This window comes from Lonchura striata, chromosome 4 (assembly GCF_046129695.1).
Source record: "Lonchura striata isolate bLonStr1 chromosome 4, bLonStr1.mat, whole genome shotgun sequence".
Classification (NCBI taxonomy): Eukaryota; Metazoa; Chordata; class Aves; order Passeriformes; family Estrildidae; genus Lonchura; species Lonchura striata.
In genome coordinates this window covers 8,887,123-8,913,271 of record NC_134606.1, presented here as the reverse complement: position 1 = coordinate 8,913,271, position 26,149 = coordinate 8,887,123, and the positions used below count along the sequence as shown (strand labels likewise).

General features: G+C 37.8%; 1 protein-coding gene across 5 annotated transcripts in view; it reads left to right on the top strand.

Annotated features, from left to right (window-relative positions):
• Positions 1-26,149, top strand: part of ZFYVE28 (zinc finger FYVE-type containing 28) — a 146,698-nt gene that overhangs the window by 93,733 nt on the left and 26,816 nt on the right. For 2 of the 5 annotated variants that reach the window (XM_021550713.2, XM_021550712.3), the window contains exons 7-9: positions 1,571-1,672; positions 9,574-10,938; positions 22,061-22,165. In XM_021550713.2, the coding sequence (XP_021406388.1) occupies positions 1,571-1,672; positions 9,574-10,938; positions 22,061-22,165 (1,572 nt within the window). Of the gene's footprint in view, positions 1-1,570; positions 1,673-9,573; positions 10,939-22,060; positions 22,166-26,149 lie in introns of those variants that run through there. The other 3 variants (XM_021550715.3, XM_021550714.3, XM_021550716.3) reach the window with 2 other exon arrangements.

Below are 26,149 nucleotides of genomic sequence, written 5' to 3'. Positions count from 1 at the left end.
TTTTCTGTAGTGCTCTAGCCCACTTTTTTTTTAGTTAATTTTTTTTTTTAATTTTTCAAAGATTTTAAATTTAAATTTTTAAGTTTAATTTACGTTTTTTTTCATTTCCAATAGTTAAATTCTGTGGCAAGCAAACTGCCTGAAAGCCAAAGGAACAGTGAGTTGCATCGAGTAGAAATTTGAGGAGAGTAGCCTTGGGCTTTCACTGAGCAAAGTAGTAACATTTGCTTATACAGAATATAAGACATGAGTCAGCAATAACTGCTTCACTTTGTGGCAGCCTGCTTGTTGAGGCTTGGCAAGCATAGAGAAAGAGATAAAATTATGTATCCCTGGCAAAAAGATAATTTGTCTTAAACCACAAGAAAAAAAAGCTACTTGCAAAGGAAGCAACTTTTTCTCTCTCATCTATTCTTCCCTGCTCCTGCCCTCAAAACCCCAATCCCCTGGTCTTTTTTTGTCATACTTCAGAGGGATCCACATGGCTTGTGACATCAGCTTTGCTGCTGTGTCTCAGAGTCTTTGGTCACACCGGTGCTTGCTAGGGAGGAGCTGGTGGCCAAAGGACTTTGAGAATTGTGTTGGGCAAGGGTCACTGTCACTGTGGGTGATTTGGATGCTGGATAGCTCTCTGGAGCAATGTGTCATTTTTGTTTAAGAAAACAAAGATGCCTTTGAAATATCTTGGGTAACAGAGCACTGGCACTATGGAAAAAGGCCTTGGAAAAAGAACAGTGGTGTTATCTCAGCTGTGAGAATGGGTTGCCTTTGGGAAACATACGTTGGTTTTGCAGTGGGCAGAGGATTAAATAGTTCTAAACAGAGTGGTGCTGGTGGGAATCCACTCTCAGACCCAGTATTGGTGTGGCACAGCAGATCTGAAAGTGAATTTTGTTTAATCCGTGCCACAGATGGGTTTGGGCAGTGGGGATTTGGTCAGGAGGAAATTTTGAGTTATCGACAGTGAAGTACCTGGAGGCTCTCAGGATTGTGGATTTACCTCTTTCCAGGGAAATTTGTACAAGTGCTGAGTTGATTTAAAAGCATGGTTTCTTCAAAATATGTTTTCTGTGATTAAGAAAATCTGTTTCCTTTTTTTACCATATGTCAATACCACATTATATTTATTTTGGAGGTAGAAAATTAGGAGTGCAGGAGACCTTACCTGGAAATTACAGACTGGAAAGGAAAAGCTATCTGCAATATCTCAAATCAGTGGACCTCCCCCAATGTACTTCTTAATAGATTTCATTTGTGGGGTTGTGTTTTTTGTTGTTTTTTTTTAATTCAGCTGCAGCAATGAAATAAATGTGTGTTCTTCCCTTTATGCTTCCATTGCTTTTTTTCTGCCAATTTTGAGAAAGGGCAACAGAGTGGAGGGGATCTTTTTCCTGTTACTTTAAATAGCATCTAATTCTAGCTGTGGGTGAATAAGACAAAAACAAGATAACGAGATGTAGTTAAATGTCGTTCTAATGTTTATGTACAGTTGCTTTTCTGACTATTCAGTGGTTGCTCTGTGTAATAAAATTTTCATTTTTGTGTGTTCACGCATGTGTTTGAATTACAGTGGCCTTGTTGTCTACTCCGAGGGACCATTAAACTTGGACCATAAACCAGAAGATATGTCTGAACTCTTCAGACCTTTTCAGACTTTGCTAAGAAAAATAAGGCAAGTAATAAATGGTGGTTGTAATTGCTTCTCTTCTGAAGTGAAAATCAGAGTCCTGAAAACTCATAAATGCTTTAAAAAAGTGTTTCTGTTTGTTATGTTGAGCATAAACTGCATTTTCCTCTCATCAGCCTGGTATACCTGTGAAATAACTAAATGTAGTTTTTCATTTCATGGTAGTTTTCTGAACTTTTAATCTTTGTGATAGGTTTTTTTTTTTTTTTTTTTGGAGTATCATTTTAGAGTGCTTCACATTTTCATTCTGGTTAGATGATGCCTGAAATACTCAAGTTAGAGTTTATTTTTGGGAGATTCTGTTTCTAATTAGCATCAATGTTTCTGCTTAAGTAGGCTTATTACATTTTCTTGTTATGCTATGATGCAATACTCAGATAATTCTTAACCTAATAGAAATTATTATCAGTTTTTCATATTGTAAATTTCTTTTTTACAGGATGAATCACTTTATACTTCTTTCCAAAATGCTTCAGTGTTGGTTACCATTGGAGATGTGGGCTTTGGCTCAAGTATATAATTTTTTTCTTAGCTGAGGTTTTTAGAAGACTGATCTGTTACTTTGGAGAAATTGAGCTCTGTCTTTAAAGGATCTTTATGTTCACTCTTCAGGTATTAATCCATAAGCCCTGTTATTTTCTAGGAATTCAGATTTATATACCAACTGCAACTTTTGTTCCTAGAAATCTCTAGAGATAATTTGAAAGGTTTGGTGTTTTTTCCTGTGTCCAATTTTCAGCAGTTTATTGCCTTCATGTCATGGTGACAGTCTGATGCAAGAATAGTTTTCACTTGGTTTGTCCAGATTGATCTCCTCTCACCCTTTAGAGGTGAGGCATCTCCTGAGGGACAATGTGAGCTCTGTCAGGGGTGGTTCAGAGGGGAGCGATTTCTGAAGTTTGCCTTTATAAATATCTAGACCACATCCTCATGTCCCTTGAAAGCTTCCTAGTATTTTTGTCTAGAAGTCTTATTTTTAGGTACATTAGTGATATTCATATTGAAATCTGAGAATTAAAATTGACAAATCAACATGTTTGGTTTGTTGGGTTTTTCTGAGTAATTATGGTATTATAAAACACTGAGTTAAGAATAACAACATGAACTGAGGGGCAAAACTGAAGTTAGAGGGAGGAAAAAGTACTTTATAGGTACTGCAGCTTGAAAAGTCCCTGAAGTTTACATTGAAATAACTTATTCCCAGTATGTGGCTATTGCAGATATTTTCCTCAACATTCCACTTGCTATCTAAAGCCAAAAAGATATTTAAAAACTAATATTCTTCTCATAATCTGTATTTTCTGCTTTATTATCCTCATGTTTTCAAACATGGAAAATGAAAATCAATGGAGTCAGTGTATTGCTCAGCCCATTTAATTTTCATTTTTTACTGTGAGCATAGTTCTGGGGTTGAAAACAAATTTGTAAAATGCTTGTTTGTTCAATAACTACAGTTTTCAATACAAACTTTAAAAAATAGAAATCTTTCATATTCAGTTTTGGAAAAGTTCTGATATACTGTAAGACTTGTATTTATTCTGTAAAGGAAAGGGAGTATTAAAAATGTGGCTTCTGTTGTCTGGGAGGCAAAGTTGGCAAAGTGTTCTTACTGAGATAACATCTATCAGAGCAAAAATTCAAGCAAGAAGTAATACAAAATTCCATATCTGGCAGTCTTTGAATTGAAGGAACTCAAATACTGGCAAGAATGATCCTTTAGTAATATTCTTGAATGAAAAATACATTGAATGAAAATAACAATGAGATGCAAATAAGTGTGCTGTTCATATAGAGTAATTAAATTACTTTTAAAAGTACATAAAGCTGTGTAGGTTTTTTTTTTCTTATCAGTTGTTTTTTAACTCATCAGGCTGCAATCCATACTCTGTGAGAAGGTTCATAGAAACTTATGAAGAAGATGGAATGATATTTGATACCAATTCTGCTCCCCAACAAAGGAAGAGTGTTTTCCCTGGAGTCTTTCTCCAGTCTCCAGCACCAGCAGTTAAGGCATGAAAATAGATTAAGAAGCCTTCTGTTAAAAACAGCTGCATTTTGTATTCCAGTTGTGTGCCTGTTGTAAGAATATAGCACATCTTACTGCAGAATGTAACCACATCCCAGTGAATTTCTCTGTAAATTTCTATAACTTTTTCGCCAACTAAGCTTTTTAGCTCATGGGGTAACATCATATACAGAGCTGATTATTTTGTAGGATTACAGGTAATTAATTTTTAAACTGTATTATCCTAAAATATCCATAAGGCAAAGATAAGTACTGTATTTAATTATGTTTATCCACATAATTAAATCAGAACTAGCAGAGAAGATAAATATCTATTAGGTATGAAAATTTTTGGTGTCCTACTGGTAGCTGACAACTTTGAAAACAATAGAGATTGTTGAGACTCTGAAAAAAAAGCAGTAAGGGTTCTTGCTGAGTTTTTGGAAAGGTTGAGCAGCAAATTATGGCTTTGAATGTTTTAATTAATATCTGAGCCAGGTGCTTATGTTGACTTTTATTTTGTGTGTAAAACATTAGCATTACATCTACCAAAGCATAATTATATAGTAGTGCTATCTCTGTGCCTTTGAAAGGAAGGTGTTTGAACCATTTCTGCCAAACTGCTGCAATCTGCTTAGGAAATACACAGATCACATCATCTGCTCTATGCACAGAAATGTCACTTAGGGGCCTGTCACACTGAACTTACTGTGTGAAAACACTGCCTATACTATATATGCATTTGAGGCTGCAGCACAGGGATTTTTCACAAGTCAGCAAACTTGGGATTTTGCAGTACTCAATTCTACCCTGTTTCAGAGCTCTTTGCTTTCCTGGTTCTTGTTTCTAGATAATTCTAAGTGATAGCAGGGTTCCTATGGATTTTGGTGGCACAGAATCAAGGAGGTGTACATCAAGTGGTGCAGAATCAGAGGATCATACCATTTTAAATACACTGAAACCTTTCTGTATCATTGACTAGAAATTATATGCAGTATACATACTCTCTGTGTTTTAAAGAATTGGGTAGGGCAGTATGAAAATTGTTTTCTTTTAAATTAAGTGTGCACAGTGGTTGGGGAAAAATTGGATTCATTTTTCTGAGGTGGCTGTGCTCAAAACTCAGAGTTGATTCCAAACTGTGGCAGTAAAGGAGTGTCAGAGCAGTTTGTTACATATCTCAGTGTGGGTATGTCAGACAGCTCTGTGGACTTTGGTGAGCAGAGCAGGGCACAGCAGGAGCAGGAGGATGCATGTGGCATCCCTGTACCTACACCAGGCTCCTACAGTGGCAGCTCCATTGAGGCAGCTGGTTGTGCTCCCTTTGGAGCATGAACTGAAGCACAGGCTGGCAATGACAATGAAGCTATTCCCTGACAACAATGCAGTTTAAAATTCCAGTCAGAATAGGAGCAAAGTTAATGGAGGAGGCTTGAGGAATGTGCAGGATTAGAGTGTTTGTAGCCCTGACCTCTGTTAAGCCAAACTTGTCTTTAAGGACATCTGGCCTCATGTCTTTGAAGTTTTTTTGTCATTTCTGTACCCTGGATATTGGCAGTAGAGTAAAATATGTTCATTGGTTTTGCAGTAGGCAGAGCAAATCTGTGCTACTGCTTGTAACAGGCAGAGCACATCTGAAGAACGTGCTTTGTTTTTCTGACAGTAGCTGTAACCACTGAAAGAAGAATGTTCCTTGTATTTTGAAAGTTAGATTGCCTTTCTGTGATAAAGTGCCAGAAAGAGTAAAAAAGCAGGTGAAACCTCAACATGCACTTTTTAAAATTCAGTATTTTCTGAAGCCCATCTGAGAAGAAAGCACACTGCTGCTCATCAGGGTGGATTGCAGGAGCTGACTTTACCTGTGGCTTTTGAATAATGTAAGCAGAGGGAGAAATCCTATTTGTCCATATGAGCACAATGAGTTAAAGGTTCTTCGGCAGAAAGGAAATGAACCACTGAAGTAGCTACAGTTTAATTAAAGCTTAAAGCTTACTGATGATGCCTGATGTTCAGTTTTTTGGTGGTGAAATGTCACATTTATTTTCATATATTGGTTAACATTCATTTTCAGTATCTTCATGGTCCTTTTACAACATGGCAAATTGGCAGTGAGTCCTGTATAATCTAATGTACAGTGTGTCTAAAAGGTAACTGTTGTTCAAACATTTGTCATCTTTAAAAATGACTGGTCAGTCTAGGGAATTTTTAACCAGAGAAGTGAAGATAATTACTTGAACCTCTTTTAGAATAAGCTGTATTTGATAATAGCAAAATTTCCAGTGTTTGGATTAGGAAAATGAGCATATTCCCTCTGAATTTAAAGTAGGATTATTCCTCTACTGAAATTATAGGGCTGGTAGACTACCACGTGTAATTCAACTGGTTATATTATTCTTCCAGGGCTGCATGGATCTGACTCACCTAAAAAGACATGAGGATTGTCAGCTGATTCACTGGTGGTTGTTGTTATTTTTTTTTTTTAATCAGGCTTTATTTATTGTCCTCAAAACTGCATACAATTGCAGTTAACTGCATACAATTGCTCTTAAATTTTGATGTGTTGTTATTAGCAGAAATAGAGTTTATTACTCAAATCCATGGAGCTAGCTAGTATAAAGTAAATGTGTTTACAGCACTGAATTGACAGTGAATGTGTGAAACCTGTATTGGATAGGTCTGAGCAGCCAGGCTCTCTGAGCCTTTGGAAAGGAAGCAAAGTAGCTCTGGACACCCAGACATTCAATAATCCTGGGTGCTGCCATGTGGTGTTCTGTACTGAATAAAACCCCAGAATAGATGCTGGAAGTCTGAAGATTCAATCCTAGATTTTCCCTGGGCCCAGTGTATCGTTCCCAGTTATGCTGATGGGCTTGGATGGAAAGCAAATTCCTTTGAATGTTGGTGGTGTAGTCTCTGTTTGTAGAAGTTGCTCATTCTTTTCCTCCTTTGAAAAGTGTGTGTGACTGTGGTGTATGGAGAAGTGTAGCTGGTGTTTAAGCACTTTTCTGTTGGTCAGTTCCTGACACAGAGTTTTTAACCTGTGCAAGAAAAGCTCACTGTGGATTGTGGACCACAGGGATGCTGCCTTGGTTCAGAGATTCCTGGCTGCTGGCAGTCAGCAGGATGCACTCACAGGGATCACTGTGGGTCTGTCCTGTGCTCTTGCTCTTCCTTAGGACCTGTGAGGAGCCAGCATTCTCTACTGGATGGACCCTGGCCCAACCCAGAAGTTTCCTATGTCTTTAATATCTTTGAATATGTGAGGGGAAAGCTTAAACCTTTCACTGTTATATTTGTGTGCTTACTGTTGGTTGTTGTGTTTTTTAAAATGAAAACCCCAACTGTTTTTAAAATCTCACATTACTTTGTTTATGCTTATAAAATTCTACATAAGTTTTTCTTCACTAACAAAATGGAAATGCATAATACAAAGCCTCATGGCAGCAACCATATTATTCTGGTTTTTTTTTTTATCCTATTGGTATAGTTATTTCCAAAATAACTAATGATAATACTACTGTTTTAATGTTGACCTTAAAACTTACCTCACTCTGTTTTTTAGGTGATGTTCAAGTGCTAAATCTCTTACAGACACTGGTTAAATACAAGATCTGAATAATAATTATATGGTACCATTACATACTGTGTAGACAAAAGAAAGGAATATATAGGTATTTAAAATATTCTAGTGTGCCAAATAGTAATACTGGTTTGCAGGTGGGTCTAACAAATATTGCCCATTTTACTTTCTTACTTATTTATGACTGAAAAAAGGTCAAACTGAAAATTTTAAGATGTATATAGAATGATGCTAGGAAATTCTGACTTCTGTTACAGATTGTGAAAAGTGAGGATACAATAGTGCAATTGTTCTTAAAAGTGGTATTTCTGGAGGCTTAGAACTTTTTTCAGGGTCATATTACTCATACAAAGCAAGATTTTAAAAATAAATAAAATGTTAATTGTGTGGAATGTACATAGCCTTTTTTTTTTTTTTTCTGACTTAAGAGTGTTTATCTAAACTATTAGCTTTTTCAAACCATAGGTAGCTGATATACAGGTCAGATACTAGTGATGTATTTTTTGAGCTATTTGAAAAACTGGTAGTACGTGCAAAAATATTTGATCTTTGAGTTAGCAAGTCATTAATGTAAACCATTAACTGGAAATCAAGATGCGAGATTTATTGAATGTTTCTTCTGCGGTTTTTGGCCTCTTTTATATACCAAAGTTACTCCTCTAAGGGCATTATTTTAATATGTGCATATTATTATTATTATTCTAGCTGTATGTCACCTGCTTACAAATTTTTCCTAAAGACATGAGGAATAATGGACTCCTAACCTCTGTTGAACAGGTCTTGCTTTTCCCATTCATTCTTTTATGCTAAAAAGCACTTACTGATCTTTGAAAATGGTGGCAGGAGTTCTTGACAGAGGATAGTTGTGTATGTGACTTCTAATTGAGAAGGATAATGTGAATCAAATCAGACCTAAAATTATATGCTGCTATGTCTGCAGATTTGTGTTTGTTATCAAGCACTTAATAACACTTTGTTTTCAGGTGCCTGTAGTCCTAAACTGCAGTACTGAGGACACTTGGTAACACTGGAGATGCTGCATGTCTGTGGAAAACACAGTTTGTTAAATTGCTCAGTGTTTTTTTCTAGACCTGCCTTGTTGTTAACATCATGCAGGAGCTTTACTCCTTAATGACCCGGTGTCGTGGCTTAACCCCAGCTGACAGCTCAGCCCCACGCAGCCAACTTGCTCACCCCTCCAGTGGGTTTGGAGAGAGAAGCAGAAGAGTAGAAGAAAGAAAAGTCATGGGTTAAGATAAAGAGTTTAATGGATAAAGCAAAAGTTCCAAACAAGCAAAGCAGAGCAGGGAATAAATTCAGCACTTCCCCAGGCAGGTGTTCAGCCATGCCCAGGACAGCCGGGCTCCATCACACCTCCCGGTGACTTGGGAAGACAAATGCCACCACTCCGACCAACCCCCCTTCCTCCTCCTTCCCCCAGCTTTATATACTGAGCCTGATGCCATATCTATGGTGTGGAATATCCTTGGGTCATTTGGGGTGCTGCCCCAGCTGTGTCCCCTCCCAGCTCCTTGTGCACCCCCAGCCTCCTCGCTGCTGGGCTGGGGTGAGGAGCAGGAGAGGCCTTGGCTGTGTGTGAGTCCTGGGCAGCAAGAACAAAACCCCCCTGGCTTATCAACACTGCTTCCAGCACAAATCCAAAGCACAGCCCCATAGTAGGCACTGTGAAGAAAATTAAGTTTATGCCAGACAAAGCCAGAAGATTGAGTTCAGTGTTTGAGGCAGGAAAGAGCCAACTTCCAATTCCCATTTCAGTGATCTGGCTTCCAGATACCAGTGTTGCATAAGCAATATTACTATTTTATTGAATTCATTTATCTGACAGTGTAATGCTGTGAAACTTCTGCAGTACTATTTTGCAGAATAATTTTCTGAATCAACTTGAAGGATGGAAAATTAGTTTGCTAATCAAAGTCAAATTTGTGAATTAAAAAAGTAAAATGATGAAATAAATCTTAATTGTGGGTGACGTTTTCATTGTAAGTGATGTGGAGGGGAAAAGTTCCATTTTTGTGTGTGTTTTGGTTTATTTTGAGGCTTCACTGCAAGCATGTATATAATTTTATGCCCTCTATTTGCATGAGTAATCTCAAATTCAGGCATCAGTAGTCATGTACTCTGGATATGAATGCCAAATGCACTGAAATACACAGTCAAAAGTATTCTGCGCTCTCAAGTTCTGAATTTCTGCACTAACAGTAAAAGCTTTTTTTAACATCTGGAACATCAATGCCTTATGATTCTAAATGACAAGTGATGTGTGTATTTCTTTCTTTTCAGGGATCTCCTTCAGACACTGACTGAGGATGAACTGCATACACTGGAACGTAACCTGTGCATCTCTCAAGATGTAGATTTTCCTGTCAGAGCAGATCCTGAAGTACCCTCTGTCATTGCGCCAGGCATAACTGCGACTTTGCCTCCCAAGGAACTTTCAGCAAAAGCTGAGAACACAGAGGCTGAGCTGGCTTGTTCCATGCAGTATGATGAGCAGGAGCTGGAGCAGCTGAACAGGATGGTACACAGAGTCGGTGATGAAATGTCTTCTCTGCTTTCCCCTCCAAGCATCTGTCAGTCTCCAGCTCACAGACCTAGCCTAAGAAATAGTTCTAGCACAGAAGCTTCACCAATAAGGCACCATCTTGACAACTTAACTGATGAAGAGGACAGAGTGTTTTTTATGGATGACCTAGATGGAGCAGGAGAAGCTCTGGCTGGGTTGGATTCAGTAAGTGATACTTTTGCTTGGGTGAATAACCCTTGCCATGATTCAAAACAGAACCTGCAATATAGAGATGCTTTGCTTTATGAGAATGGCCATCAGACAGAGGAAACGTTGCTTTTAAAAGATGCTGAAAGTGACTTAAGCAATAATAACAATGTTGAAGATGGAAAACAGATGTCTGGCATTTCAGTTCCAAATTCATGCAGCTGTCTAGAAGGTCCAGACTCACAGTTATACCTCAATGGCTGGGATGCGTATGCTGATGACGCAGAAACGGCGGAAGTGATAGCGCACAGGACAGGGGGAATGAAAATATCTGCTACTGTAATATTCAATCCTAAATCTCCTTCTAGCTCAGAATCCCCAGTAACAACCCCAGAAGCAGCTATTAGTTGTATTCCTGGATCTGCTAATCCATTAGCAAATGAGGAGGAGGATGAATCCCATAAACTCAGTATAGCTGCCACAAACTGTCTAATTAATTCCTGTGTGTGTTGTGGCAGCTGTGAAGACAGCAGGGAGGACGGTGTTGAAGGTTTAAAGACTAAACATTCTGCAGGAGGTGTTGTAAATGCTTCATACACATTAGTAAAGTCTAAGGAAATGGACCATGTAGATAACTTGGACAGTTCGGTCCCTGAGCAGGAAACATTAAAACCTGAAACTTCTGCTTTGTTAGCAGAAAGAGACTTTGGCAGTGAAGAGCAAAAACTGCCAATCTCTTCTAAGTGCCTGGCACATTCCTCAGGTTCACAGGTAGGAGTAGAAAGTGACTCCCAAGGAGAAGCAGAAAGCATCTCAAATCAGCAGAAGAAGTGGGAGAAGAGGAAACAACTGTGTGATAAAAAAATGGACTACAATGAAGATGCTAGTAGTGAAAGGACAGCAAAGGAAGATGTCAAGTCAAGATCTAGTTCAAGGTAAGAGCAACTTGTTGTCTTGGTAGTAATTTGCAGGTGCATAAATTCCTGTATCCTTGTACTGCAGTGATTAGTGTGTCGTTAATGTTGATTTTAAGGACAACAGTGTTGCAGGATTAAGGAATTTATCCATCTATTTTTTTTTATGCAGATAGCATTTTATTGGACATCAGCTTTTCTGCAAAAGATTTGGAGATCTGAATTTTAATCATCCAGTGTCTCTGTATCATTGAAATCAATGTTACATTACCTGCCTAATGTATCCAAGAGGGTATTGCTGCTAAGCAGTACCTGGGTCATTACTTCCATTGTCCTCTGCTGTTTTATAGGAGAAGTGTCTGGCAAATACTAAAGTTAACTTTTGCATCAGTGCATGGGATTAAACTATCTAAACAAACACATTTTACCTTGGATTCGTTTGAGAGAAAGGGGTTGATGTGACCATGTTGCCTGTGGGCATAGGTGTATCTGTGAATGTGTGCTGAAGGAGCCTAACAAAGTGCAAAGTGGCTCTTCAGCCTGTTGGACCATTTCAGCCAAAGCTGATGGAAGAGCAGAGGTCATGGATTAAGGTTCTGTACATTTAATGGCAATAAGGAACTTACTTGATAACAGGGAGATAACATCATAATACTTGTAATAAAGAAAATGCCACTCTTCAGCTCAACTTTGATTAGACACAAGGGATCTTACATGGATCAGGAGAAAACCTGACTTTGTTTTGGTTCACTGTTTAGAGGGTAACCTGTTCTGTAGTGAGTCCTCAATTTCTCTGAAGTATTAATACTATGAAGCAGAGGCAAGACATTAGACATAAATTGCCTTTGTTTTTTGTATTTCTGTGACAGCTGGCTTTCTGTGTGTGTGTGATGCAGGCTCTCTCATTTCATTATATTCATAGAGTTCAGGACAACACAGTGGAGGTAGCTTGAACCACAGAATATAACCACAATATAAAAGCTACAGAAATAAGTGTACCAATTGAATTATGAAATATTTTACTGGTAGTGGAAATAGAATCATGAGTTCTTTGGCCTGGACCTAACTGCTTTTACAGATTAAATGCAACTTATCATACACAAAACTCAACTTATCCTTCTTATTATTCTGACTATTTGCTATCTTAGGCTTGCAAGTATGATCATATTCAAGGCCCTACAACAGGGTTTCTAAGTGGACTTCATTTTAAGATATAATTCACAAATCCCTTTGACATTTCACAATTTTGCAACACTTCAAATGGAATACTATGTAAAATAATCACTGTGTTTAATCAGTTTACTCATAAATAATACAAAATTCAGACTATTTGTCTACCAGTTTTTGCCTTGGGTAGGTTATTAAACAAATTTTTGAGACCAGGTCTGAAAAAATATAATAAAATTATATATATCTGTAAGCTGCTATTTCAGCTTTCCACGTTTTATGACTGTAGTAACTTCTCCACTGTCTTGTCCAGCCTCTGCTAATATTACTTAAAAACTTTATCTGAGAATTGGCCTTTTACAAAGAGTTCTGTAAGTCTTGTCTTCCCATTTGCATTTGTTTGCTCCTGATTCCTGTCTAGCCTCTCCTGCCTGTTGTGATTTTGTGACCTGAGTCACCTTTTGTCAATGTGGTTACTTTTTCAGATTGGAAAAGTCAAAGCGTACTTGATCAGAAGTTGTCCACAAATTGTCCGTACCTTTGATCATGCCTTCTCTTGCCCTAAACAATTTTCAATTATACTATTTCCTCTTAGCAAGAGGTGAATCAGAACTGCACTTACTCAAGATATGAGCAGACTGTGGATGTGCACAGTGGCGTAATTGTTTTCAGTTGTTTTTCAATGGTTTGCAGTATTTGATTTGGAATTCTTACTAAGTGGTGTGCTGAGGTTCTTTTTGAAGTTGTCAGCTAAAGCCCCACAATGTTGCTTGTAATTTCAGAGGCTGTCGTTCTGTATCTGATGCCAAAATTGTTCTCCATGTGTTCACCTGTTAAATTTTGCCATTTTATTACCTGTAACTCAGACTTTAAGATCCTGGGCAGTCGTGCAGTCTGTTCTGGTTGTTATCCTGAATAATTTTGCATTGGTAGTAAAATGTCAGAGCTCATTGCTCTGCCTGTTTTTGCAGATCATACACAAAAACAAAGCTCCCAGGGTGCTGAAGAACCTCAGCCACCTTTCTGAGAAGTAATTGTTTAACAGCTTCTCCCAGTTAGTGATTAAGAATTATCCATCCTTTTTGGGCCTCTCCCTCTTATGCTGTAGCTCCTTAGTTTTCTTGAAAGCCTTCAGTGAGGTATTTTGACAGAACCTGTTTGGAAATCCAGAGTCTTGACAGTGGAATCACCATTCTTGACAAGCTTCTTGACCCCTTCACAGAGCTCCCAAGAGGTTCCCTCTGCAGAAGTCACCTTCTTCCCAGGCAGACCTTCCTATTGATGTCTACTTATTTTACCTTTGGATGCATTTTAACTTGCTTGGTATGATCATCAGGCTCACAGAACTAGAGCTGTTAGAATCCCTGTGGATTTTTTTTTCTTTTTTTTTTTTTTTTTTCCCCCTAGGGATAGCTAGCTTTATACTCCAGGCATCAAGGAAGTTTTAAAAGAGAGCTTAATAATTCATCTTTCTTGTTCTTGAGTTCAAAAACTCTTGAGTGAATGTTTTTGAATATTTTGTTAAAAAGTTAGATTTGTCTATTTTCAACAAAGCCTTTTACACAGATACCATGTTGATTACTTCTAATTAGCTGTATTCATTTTTGAGACTACAATACATCTGTTATTAGTTGTCAAATATTTCACCTATGCAGCAGTAGAATAGTAGGTATGGAGGTATTTTGTTACTAGATTGTTACTACTTTATTTAGAAGCATTCTAATACCAACTCCTTAGGTATATTCTGTGAAAGATGAAGATGCTGGGGTTGTACTGAGAACTAGATTTAAAAATTATATATGGATAGATCCTGTTTTTTTCCTTAAATGTGTGTATATAAGATTTGGGTCTTGCCACTATATCACTAGTCATGTTGTCAGGAAAAGAGATAAAATTCAGTTACAAAAGAGAACTTTGTGGACCTTTCCTTACTCATGCTGCCTGGGCAATGACTAATCACTGCTTTTTGATGGTATTTTTAAATTGGCAGATCACATTAGGCTTCTGTGACTGCTCCTTATTACATGCTTGCAAATGCCAACTTAACCATAGGGGAAATGTTGGAGACAGTAGATTATTTTCAGAATGATGGACCCATTAGCTAGAACAATAAGCAATCTCATGCACATGGAATAGCTGCAGGATAGGCTCATTTATCAAGTTGATAAATGTATTTGCTTTCTAGTTACTGTAAGTCACTAAATAGAAGAAAATTTTCTTTCCTTTTTCTGAATAAAGCAGCTCTCAAATGTGTATGTTGTGATACAAACTGTTTGTTTTAGTAAGTCTAAACTATTTTACTACACAATATGACATTATTGGTATAATCTCTGAGATCCAGATGGGTTTACCATAATAGTCCTTGTATCTGAAATAGCTGATATTTCAGGCTTCTCTGTCTAGCCTCAAAATTCAGTGGAGTTTAAAATACAGATTAAATACACTTTTACTAAAGATTTCATAGAATCATAGAATGGTTTGAGTTGGAAGGGACCTTAAAGATCTTCTTGTTCCAAGCTGCTACCATGGGCGGGAACACCTCCCACTAGACCAGATTGCTCAAAGCCTCATCCAAACTGTCCTTGAACACTTCCAGGAATGGGACCTTCCAGAAATGGGCAACCTTTGCCAGGGCCTCACCACCCTCACAGTAAAGGACTTCTTTCTGTCTAATCAAAACCTACCCTCCTTCAGTTTGAAGCCACCCCTCCTCATCCTGTCACTCCTTGCTCTTGTAGAAAGTCTCCATCCTTCTTGTGGGCTCTCTTCTGGTACTGGAAGACCACAATTAGGTCACTCTGAAGCCTTCTCTTGTCCAGGCTGAAGCATCCCGATTCTCTCAGCCTTTCCTCTTAGGAGAGGTGCTCCATCCCTCTTGGTGGCCTGGGAGCTGCTCTGACCCAGGTGCAGCACCAGCACTTGGTCTTGTTACAGCTCATGAGATTCCCATGGGCCACTTTTCGAGCTTGTCCCTGTGGATGGAGTCCTGTCCCTCATGTGTGTCACCTGCACCACCCAGCTTGGTATCACCTGCGGATGTGCTGAGGGTGCACTCATTCCCTTCATCTGTGTCACTAATGAAGATATTGAGTAATTCTGGTCCCAGTAGGCACCCTGGAAGGTCACCACTTGTCACTGATGTCCGGAGCCATTGCCCACTGCCCTCTGGATCTGACCATCCAGCCAGTTGCTTATCCATGTAGCAGTCCATGCCCTGAGTCCATCTCTGTCCAGTTTACATACAAGGATGTTCTGGGGCACTGTGTCAAAGCTTTAGAGAAGTGCAGCTAAACGACATCCAATAGTCCTTCCCCTGTCTGCTGATGGAGTCACATCCTCACAGACCATCACTGGCTATTGGCAGCTCTCTGCTACTTGGCTCTTTAAGTCTTAGCTGATGTGATGTCTGTTATTTGCTTTTATCCCAAAGATATAAAACACCAACAGCACACAAGTCTTGGGCAGCAGTGCTAATGAGATGCAAATATGAGAAAAGCACTAGCAAAGATGTAGTGTCTAACTTGCTGAAGGGACAAGGTGATAAATAAAGGCTGTCATGTAAAAAACACAAACAATTAAAGGAGGAAAGCCATGTAAGAATAGAACGTAAGATGATAAAACTAAAAAAAAAACCCACCATTTGGTATTTTGTGGTAAAAAATAGGATAAGTTAACCCCAAAACCAAGCTTTAAATCTCTATCTAGTGTTCCTTGTTTTTCAGTTGGAAGCTAACTTGTACAGATTTTTTTAAATGTTCATTTAAACATAAAATTCTTCCTGCTCTTTCACAGAAGAAAGAAAGCTACGAAGAGGGAAGATATTTTTTTTTTTTTTAATGTGTTTTGTAAATATGTCTTTCTGTTCTTTCTGGAGCTGAGGAGTCCATGTAAACCTGCAGTGTTTTATGAAGTTTGGCAATTTGTTTGATATTGTCATACAATGCTGGTGTTTTCATGTTTTAGTCTTAAATACCTGGTTCTGTTGCATATTTGTTTATCTGACCTCAAAACACTTCTGACATAAAAAGGTATTATTAAGTGTAGGTTGTTGCTTTTCCACTGCAGGTCTTTTAAAAATGTCTACCTTAAGTTTTACAACTTTTTTTGAATTTTCCTTGATCAATTTGAATGTATTCTTGATGAAGCCTTTTGCAATGGACCTGATGGTTGGCAAAAGGAGCTGCAGTTGGTAGAAAGGAGAATTTCTTACCTTCACCCTTCCTGCAAGCTCTAGCTGTGTCCATTGGCTGTTGGATGCTGGCAATGTTTGCATTTACTTGTGGGGGCTAAAAATTAGAATATTTTGCCATATGCTTTTGCAATGCAAGGAGGAAGAATGAGGTATACTTGGAAAAGCATGTTTTCCTATCTATTGATCTATGTTGCAACTCTAGAATAAGAGGAATAATTTATTCTTGAGTTTGGTATTCAAGTTATTTCTTTCCTTAGTCTTTCAATTCCTTAATCCTAAATTGTATATATAGTACAATATTTATACATTACAATAGTCTGTATTGTAATATTAAAAATTTTATTTCCTCAGCATATTAGAATGACTTTGTAAAAAAATGAACACCTGTTTCAGACAGTTGGTTTCTAATTTTAATATTTTTTTTGCCTGTACTTTTTGTTCACTCCTTAGCAACATGTGACATATGCACATTTTCAGTACAGCAACTTTAAGATAAGTCATATCACCTTTAAAATGCATGGAAAAGAGCCAGTCAGCCATTTGTATTTAATGGATGTTTAATATTTGCTTAAAAACCCAAAACCAAATTCACACGAAGTACCTTTCTAGCTTGTCTGAGTTTTTAGCTTTTCTACAAGTATTCTTTTGTTAAAACTACATTAATTTATATTGAAATACAAATTAACTTGATGAAATGTCTGAAATTCATACTTTTCTATAATATTCCCTTCACAGTAAGATTTAAGAAAATTCTGTTTATTTTTACATGAAAATGTTACCTTTTCCTTTAAAAATTAATGGACGGCTCTGCATTTTGTTTGGTCACATAAACAAAAATTTGTCTATTTATTGTCGTGTACTGATTAGTCTTTTAACTAGCTGTTCAGGAGAAAGAAAAATTCTCATCAGTGAAAAGCAAGTAGTACTTGATTGGGAATCAAACATCAGCTTTTTAACTGCAAAACTTCCCTTAAGCAATCCTTTATCTGGCTGTTGAGGTTCTTTGTTCCCCTTCTAGTATTCTGTTTATTGCCTTTGTGCAGCTACCCAAATTCAGATTCAGTATAAATTAATTTTTTCAGTCCTTCCTCCCCTTCGCTTTAATAATAGGTCTCAAATTTGAAATGGCAGTGTTTTACCTCTCCTGTTGTACTCTGATTTTGTGCAGTATCCTATAACATAACTGCTGTTATGAAGTCTTTGGTGTCAGTTTTATACCAGCTTCCCTTACTAGGTCCAAATATCAATTGAAGCAGGGAACCATACTAGCTTTCAATGTAAGGATTCCTGAAATAACAGGTTAAAAAGTTTTAAAAGATAATTTTTCAGTGGATTTGGTGTGACACATGAGACTTCAGTCAGCCCTCATGTAGTGAGCCAGTTAAACAATACTTGTGCCAATTAACTATTGTAATATTAAATGTAATTGTATTCAATTAGTAGCATTCATGAAGAAACTGTCCCCTGAAACAGAGGTTTAATTAAATGTAAGAGGCTAGAAATGCATTCCAGTAGAAAAAATCATGGATAAAATAAAAGTGGCTTTCAGTTTGTTTTTTCTTTTTAGAATAGTTACAAAAAATGGCCAACAGCTTTCAGTAACTTCCATGAAAAGAGGCAGCCATATCACCCATGTCACTTTGATCCTCAAATCTTTACTCTGGAATTTTATCAGAAGTGCTGAAGAATTATGTTTTGATGAGCATGCATAGTGTTTTTATCCAGTGCTAGAATGTAATTTTTAAAATAGCACTGTAGGCATTTAAGACCTACAAATGAAAGAGACTTTTGCCACATTCCCCAGTTTAAGCATTCCTATGAATCCAAATCCAAAACAACGTTATTGCAAATGAGGATGATGTGGTAAGGAAGGGTTAGCAGCTCTCAGCTGCAGAATGTGGCTTTATGCATTGATTTTCTCTTATAATTGTGCTAATGAATGTGTGTGCTGAGCTATCATCAGCTGATAATGGGAATCTTGAGATGGGAAAACCAGGTCAATTCACCTCAGGATCTACCAGCACCTTAGAAAAGCAGAGAGGATCTTCAGGCAGACATTAATAAGAATAAAATTCTAGTTATCCTGAGACTGTGTGTACTGAGAGGGGAAAACAGTGATTATTAAGAGTTTTTTTAAAAAGCTAGTTAGTATAACACTTAGTATAAAACAGGGTTACCATTATTGGATTCCAATTTCTTGGTACTAAACAAACACAGAACTTCTTATGTGAAGAGTTACAGCCTGAATATGAATCAGTAATAAACACTGTTAATCATAAATACTGTTTCCAGTACAATGATTCAGTCTGTATGGATACAGAGGAATGAGAAAAATGTTTCCATGTTGTAATTGCCTAAACTACACATAGTTTATTACAACAAACAAATGTCTATGAGTGTGGTTTGTGTCAAGTGTGTTCAAGCAGTTTGCATTGCCAAATGATGACTGACTGGATGGGTATCTAATCCTGAAGTCAGCAGATTGTTCAGCATGGTCAGGTTTGTGCCCCAAGAGAAAAATGGAGAAGTGAAAAATGAAGGCGTTTATAAAGCAGTTTAGAATGGCAAAGTGGGTTAAGACAAGGTTTAAAAAAATGGTGAGATGGTGGAACTGGTAAGAAGGAGTTGTGCTGATAGGAACTGGTATGGAGTGAGAGAAGATTGAAATGAGAGGCAAAGAAGTATGGAGAAGAGATGAGGTGAGGTTTATTGCCTGTTCAGAAGACATCTGTGAAGATGAAAGTAAAGAGAGCATTGAGATGGTTGATAATGCCAGCTGGTTGTGGGCATTATGTTGATGATGCTCACTGCTTTATTGTTTTGCCTCCTTTCTCAGAACGTCCATTCCATGTAGGTAGCTGATGATAGAAAAGTATTTCATGTCTTGGGACAATGTTGGCAATAAATAATATCTGCTCTTACTAGAGAGGTGGTGTTTTAGGGTGGTGGTTTGTTTGGTTTATGTTTTAGCCTAGAGCATTTAATGCCCCAAAAGCATGTGTCAACTTTTGGGTTCTTGGGAAAAAATGTAACCCTTTTGGGCTCTGTGTAAGAACTTAAAATCTTAAATTCTTTAAAACAAAACAAAAAAGTAGAAAACTGCAACCTAAGGAAATTGAATTTAAATGCTTAAATGCTGGTAACTGAGATATTTTGATTTGACTGCAAATAGAGCAGGCAGAGCTTCACAGAGAGCACTGATGGACAGCAAACCTGACATTTTCAGAAAAATTACTACTACCCAAATCAGCTGGCAGGATTTTTACACTGAAAAATCTGGAAATGGTGGAGAGGTGGGAGAGTATAAAAGGAGATGCTGAGTTTGCTGCTTGTTCTTGTTTTCTGGTTCTATTGTTCAATTATGAGTTTATTCTGAACAAGAGTGACGTGCTTCACGTGCAAGAGAGAAGCAGGGATGTATTTGCTGTAAGACAGTGAGTTAACAAAATTCCATGGTAAATGTAAGAGCAGTTTAACAAGGTTCAATGACAAGGTACACTTCAGTATTTAGTGCATGGAGGACAGGGTCAAACAAAGCTGCCAGAGAGACCCTTTCTTGAGGTTCAGAGAAGAGTGTGGCTGCAGCTGGATCCAGACTTAGTCCCAGACCTGATGAATGGTTTATGTCAAAAGGATTATTTATGTATGTGCAGTCAATCTTTTTGTCACTTAGCTAATATTTTAACATTTCAGCATGCTTACTCCCAATTACTCAGTATCTGGTGTGATAAGGATCACTCAGCCTTGAGGAATATCATGAGAGGCATCCCTACAGGGGAGATCCTGGCATGCAGCCTGCTGCCACACAGGAGAGCTCAACAAGCCCTGGACTGTCCATGATTTTTGTGCTGAGTGACTTCTATATTTGCATATCCACTGTACTTTGTCTGGTGTGTGCTCAAGTAGCCCTCAGTGCTACCTGAGGGCTCAAGCACAGCCCTCTTGCTGTGCAAGATTTATGGCTCCTGTGGTGTTACCTGTCTCCCCAGAGCCCAATTTGGGTACAGACATTCAGTCTGCCATTTCTTGCTTTTGTTTAAAAAGAAAAGGGAGGGCGAGCACACCACCACACCTGCCTAATCACAGTGTAAAATTGTGTGCTAATGGTTTTTTTAATATCGTTCAGCTGCTGTAAAACAGACAGTAAAATTACATTTTAGTAGCATGACCATATTGTAAGATTGGGTGGTTAAAGGTGATGAGCTATAAAAGAGTAAGCCTTTGTTTAAATGCATATATCTCTTCATAATGAGCAGAATTAGCAAGGGAAATTACATAAAACGAATGAAAGTTAAATAGATTTTTGTTCAAGTCTGATAAAATTATTTTCCAGTTGTGAAGTCTCTCCTTTCAACTAAAGCATGGTACATTTGGGATTTATTTTCAGATTGGCAGTCAGAAATGAGAAACATGAAGGAGTACATTTTCCAAGTGATTAGTGGGAGGTATGCAAACAAATCCTATTATTTCTTAGTGAGATTAGAGCACATACCTTCCATGCACTGCTTTGAAGAATTCCCCTTAAGCGTTCTTCCAGACTTCTAGCTGAAAAGATAGCTGTAATAGTAAATTTGGTAGAAAAAAAAAGTTTGAAACATAACTGGCTTTCATATATCTAAAAAGCAAAAGAACATTTAAAAATCTACTCTTAATTGTGGAGAAGTAAGGTGAAATAATCCTGACTACATATATATATAAAAAAATAAAACTACCTCTCTTTTGGCTGGAGATGTTTCTTAGGTTTCTCTTTGTATTGTCCAAAGTTTTGTTGACTGAACATTTGAGTTCAGCTGGCTTGAGTGAATCTTCTGCACCGCCTAGAGCCAATACAACTTTGATATCTCTGCTCAAGATTACTTATTTTCTTATCTCATATAATTAAATTTTTTACTCAGCTTGTAGAATTTCCAGTAGCTGAGCAGTAAATTGTACTCAAACAAGAAATCGGTCTTTGCAAGGTAGTTTTATAAGTGCTTATGAAACTGTTTTAACTGCTCTAATCCTAGTTTACATTGATAATATGATGTAAGATCTGAAATAATGTGTTATTTAGAGACTTTTCATTAGTTCAGGGATGCCAGAGACAAGTTGTCTACCATTCATTTAAATTAGTCACATCCTTTTACTTAGTAGCTAGTGGGTTTCTGCTAGCGAATTGTCAGTGCTTTGCAATGGGGTTGCTCCTTCCTGGATATCTGTTGGCTCAAAGCACAAAATTTGAGGTCCATGTATGGCACTTAGAGGGATTGAGCAAACTTAGGGGTGGGTGTATTCAGCTCCATCACCCAAGTATCAACGTTCTGTTTTCTAGCAGACCTTTTCCTTCCAATGGAGAGCAAACGTAGGTCAGACTTGTCTATTCAGAAGTTTTTGAAGTTTATGGATTACTGTGCCTTGGCCTCAAACCCAAGATGATTTCATGAACTATGTTTTGTTATGTCTTCAGTTTAATGTTATACCAAACTTAGCAGCATGTGCAAGCTATTCCCTTTATCTGCAACAAAAATGTAAAGACTAGCAGTTATTTCCTGAATATTGTAACTGTATGGCATGAATTAAATTGAAGATTATTGTAAGATGTGTGCCCACTGACTTTGCTGAATTGCCTGTCCTTTTGCGAAGAAAACAGAATAGGTTTGTATGATCTTGTGAAGAGCAAAATAATGCAACTGCCAGTTTATTCTTTTTTCTGAATAACCCATGCCAACCCATGACTTATCACAATGCTCTGTTTTTGCCTTTGCTCGCTTCAGCAGTTCATTTTGTTTCCGTATGTTTTTCCAGTTCTCAGGATGGCTTACGTGATTCCCCCCTCAGCTCCATCTCCAGCAGTGACTATGAGAGTGTTTCTGTCACTACATGTAGTCTCTCCAGCATATACGCTCTGAGGTAATAACATCACTTTGCAGTCAGATTTGACGAGTGGTATTGACTTATGCTTGGTTAAAAATTTTCATTGAATTAATCAAGTGACAGCAACACTTCTGAGTATTCTTCCTTTTGAACAACAGGTGCTTTTTGGTTTTGTTTTGGGTTTTTTGTTTTTTTTTTTTTTTTAACCTGCCAGCTTTCTTCAGTGCTGTGACAAATGAGGCAACTATTTATGGAAAAGTTTTTAATGCATGCAGGATTCACTTACATATGTCCATGACTCGCTTTTATTTATCCATATAGCAGTTCTTAGAAGACACTTCAGATTGTAGCTTGACAAGTTACAAATGTTTTTCTTAGCCAGCCCTTAGCTTTCTAAAAAACATGTCTTTTCCATTTTGTTTTGCCTTGTAAAATAAAAGATGTTCCAGTTAACAGTTTTAACTTACACCCTGTTGCTAGCCAACACTGGTAAGAATACAGTGAAGAACTGCTTCTGACATCACAGAATATTCTGGGTTGGAAGGGCCCCACAGACGTCGTGGAGCTCAGTTTGTAAGTGAATGGCCCAACAGGGATTGAAACAATGACCTTGGTGTTATTAGCAATACTGTTTTATATTTTCATCTTCTGAAACTGCATGGGAGTTTTAACTTTCGTTTTACTGAAAGTGCTTAATGAGAGTGATAATGGAATTAAGGTTAGGGCAGAAAAATGTAACTAAAATATAAAAATGAGATCTTTGCATTTTTCACTGTTTGCATAACATACATGTATGAGATGTATTGCATGCATTGTATGCAATAACACTTTTGCTCTGGTACAGACAGACTGAAATACCACTACTTCAGCTGATGTAACTCATCCTCCACTGCTTCTTGTCCTCTCTTTTTCATCTGTTTTTTATCCCTACACCCCCACCGTGCAGGAGCATAATCATCCCACAATGAACTTCATTTGAACTTCTGGATTTTCAATTTTTATCTAGGTTTGGGGATAAAAAGAGGAGATACAATAGCTTTTCTAATAGTGATAGATGCAATACTACAAATAACAATTGGAGTTTTTTTAGGATGCACCTGTCTTCAAGTTCAATTTTTGAGAGTTTTGTATTTTTAAAATTAGGGCAGAAAGATGCAACAAAAACTGTTTCTCATTTATTTAATTTTGAAATATATTTCCTTTTGACTGTTCTTCAAACAAAACCCAATTTGCCTGCATGCAGCAGTTGCCCTGTTCCAAGTACTGTATACATTGAAGACTGTTTCACACAGAGCTGTCTGAATGGATGGTAGATGCAGCCTCAGTGACTCTTCAGGAATAACTGGAGCGGTGAGAATAAGTCTTGATTAGATGCACTACCTCTTTGGAGGGCCTTACTGGACTGCCTTTGTGCATTAGTGTTGTAGTTGCCACACTAGTACGTGAAAGAAAGTTTGATTTTTAAGGCAGTATTTGTACATGTGCCTTTGTGTTCTTGTCCAGTGAAAAACAGCATTGCATCATCCTTGGGTGACTTGATGAAATCTAAGTTGTCTATTTTTCTGCAATCAGATGGATATTACCAGACATGTAGCTACTGTAGTTTGTGGTCCAGTAAAACAAACCAGTGAAGTGCCTGCTTGACTATAATGAGAGGAGTTTCCCCTTCTGAAAGACTTAGTTTAAAAACAGCTAAAGCTTCTTTTAATGGCTCATTTTAATGAAATAAAAGAAAAAAGCAACTCTCAAGTCTAACTGCTTCACAGTAGTACGTTTCTAGATCTTTGTGCATAGAAATGCAGTATTCAGTGCATCTATTTGTGTAATTTTTTAGAATATGTTATTTTTAGGTGCTCATCTGTTCTCTCTTTAGAGCTTTTTATTTGGCCATTAAACAGCTTCTCTAGAGTTGCATTTGTTTACTGCAACAAACATGTTTCTTGCAAAGACCATCTCTAAAATGTTCTTTTGTGAAAGAACTACATTTTCCATTATGCCATATGAATATCCAAAATAATACCTAATTTAGGAGTTGGTTTCTTTTTCATCTGACATATGCAGTTTTAATGTATCTAATTTCTTGATGTTTTCACTTAACAACAAATAGACACTAAATGTAACATTTGCAGTTTTATCTGAAAAATAATTGGCTGAAGATAGAATTCTTGAAATACGTTTATGTGGTCTTTCATCCTCCTGTGGAACATAAAACAGTTCCTATGTGCTGTTAAATAATCAGTACTGAGACTGACAGTCATGTTGTCAGATTGCAGCATGTTTTGGGAATATCTTCAGAAAATTTAGCTGTGATAACAAAACCAGTTTAACTGCAGTAGTAATGTTGAACTAAGTGTATTAAATAGCACAGATGGAATTGATTTGAAACAATGAAGTATTGAATATATGGAATTCTGTATAAATGTACATGTATTGTTTTCCAGATGGAGAACCAGGGAGAAAATTCCAACTCTTTGGATCCCAAAGCACTATTCAAACCAGTGGTTTGGGCTCTCAAATAGTTTTGCTAAGGAAAGTTTGATTTCATTGGTACTGTACTTGATCTGTGTAAAATGTTCCTCTTTCTAGTCTCAGAGGTCTGGTGGTCAAGAAGTTAAATGTTCAGCCCAGTTCAGAAGATAGTTTTTTGCAAAATGTTCATTAAGCAGTATCCAGACTTGAGGTGTCCATACCACTAGTCAGTTTTCTCAGCAAAGTATAATAGAATATGCTCAATGTTTGGACCTGAGTTCTCTGAAAGACTGGAGCTAGAAAATGCAAGAAAAATGTTATTTGTGAATGATAAGGAAAAATAAGTGAGAAAACATAAGCACAGGGCAGTTCCAATTAGTTGATTTCAAGTCTCATTGGAGTTTTTCTTGTAAGAGTGCCAAGGAGAAAGAAATACTAATGAATCTGTATTTGAGTGTTTGTCGGCCTAGAGTAAACTTTCCGTGGTAAACTCTACTTCTTTATTTTAAGGTTATAAAGAACCAATAAATGAGAACTTTAAATGTAAGTGATAACTCTTAAAACTAACATTGGTGTTACACTTGATGGTTTCCCTAGTCAGCAGGTTGGGGATATTTTTGGATATGTCATTGCAGCCTAACTACTGATGGTTATTGGTATATTTTTCTACTCTTTTAGGCATTTACAAAAATTGCTGGTGAAGTTTTAGCACATTGTTTACAGTCTGTAAAAGGCAGTATCTGCAATGAATTGTGATGCAAGTTTATGCCAAAGCAGCAAGACTCTGCCAGCCATTAGAGTGGGATATTTATCTGGCTATTTCAGTTAGGATATCTGTATTTGTGTACATGTGGGCAGACATTGATTGTTCTTAGTGTAAAATAGTTGTTATATCAAGATGAAACCTCTGTTGGTACAACTTGCCCTCTTCATGTGGCTCTTCGTGGAGAGTCAGCCTCCATGCTCTTTACAGCCTTCTTCAGGGAATAAAATACTGAGTTCCTTCAGTCTCTCCTCCTAGGACTGGTTCTCCATCATCTTCATGGCCCTCCTTTGGATGTTCTCCACTCCATCTGTCCTTTTTTCAAACTGTGGGGACCATGGCTGGACACAGGAGTACTCCAGATGTGGCCTGACAAGCTCTTGGTAGTTTGGGAAGGCCACATCTCTCATCTCTGCTAGTGGTGGCCCTGTGGGTGATGCCAGCATCTGGTTTGCTTTCATTGCTGCAGCAGCTTCACTGCTGACCCCTGTTCAGCTCTCGTTGTGCACCAGGACCCCCAGGTCCTACTCAGCAAAGGATCCCAGCCTGTGCCAGGCTCTTTGGTGTCATCACTGCTGCAGGACCTTGCCCTTGTCTCTGTTAAACTCCACTGAGAGCACCACTGCCAGCTCCCTGTTCCAGCCTGTCCTGGTCTGTGAGATGGCTTTCCCTGCTGACACATCTACCTCAGCACCCAGTGTGGTGTCACCGGCAAACCTGGCAGTGCTGCTCACAATCTTGTCATCCAGATTGTTTTGGTGATGCTGAACAAGTGAGGCCCAATGTCC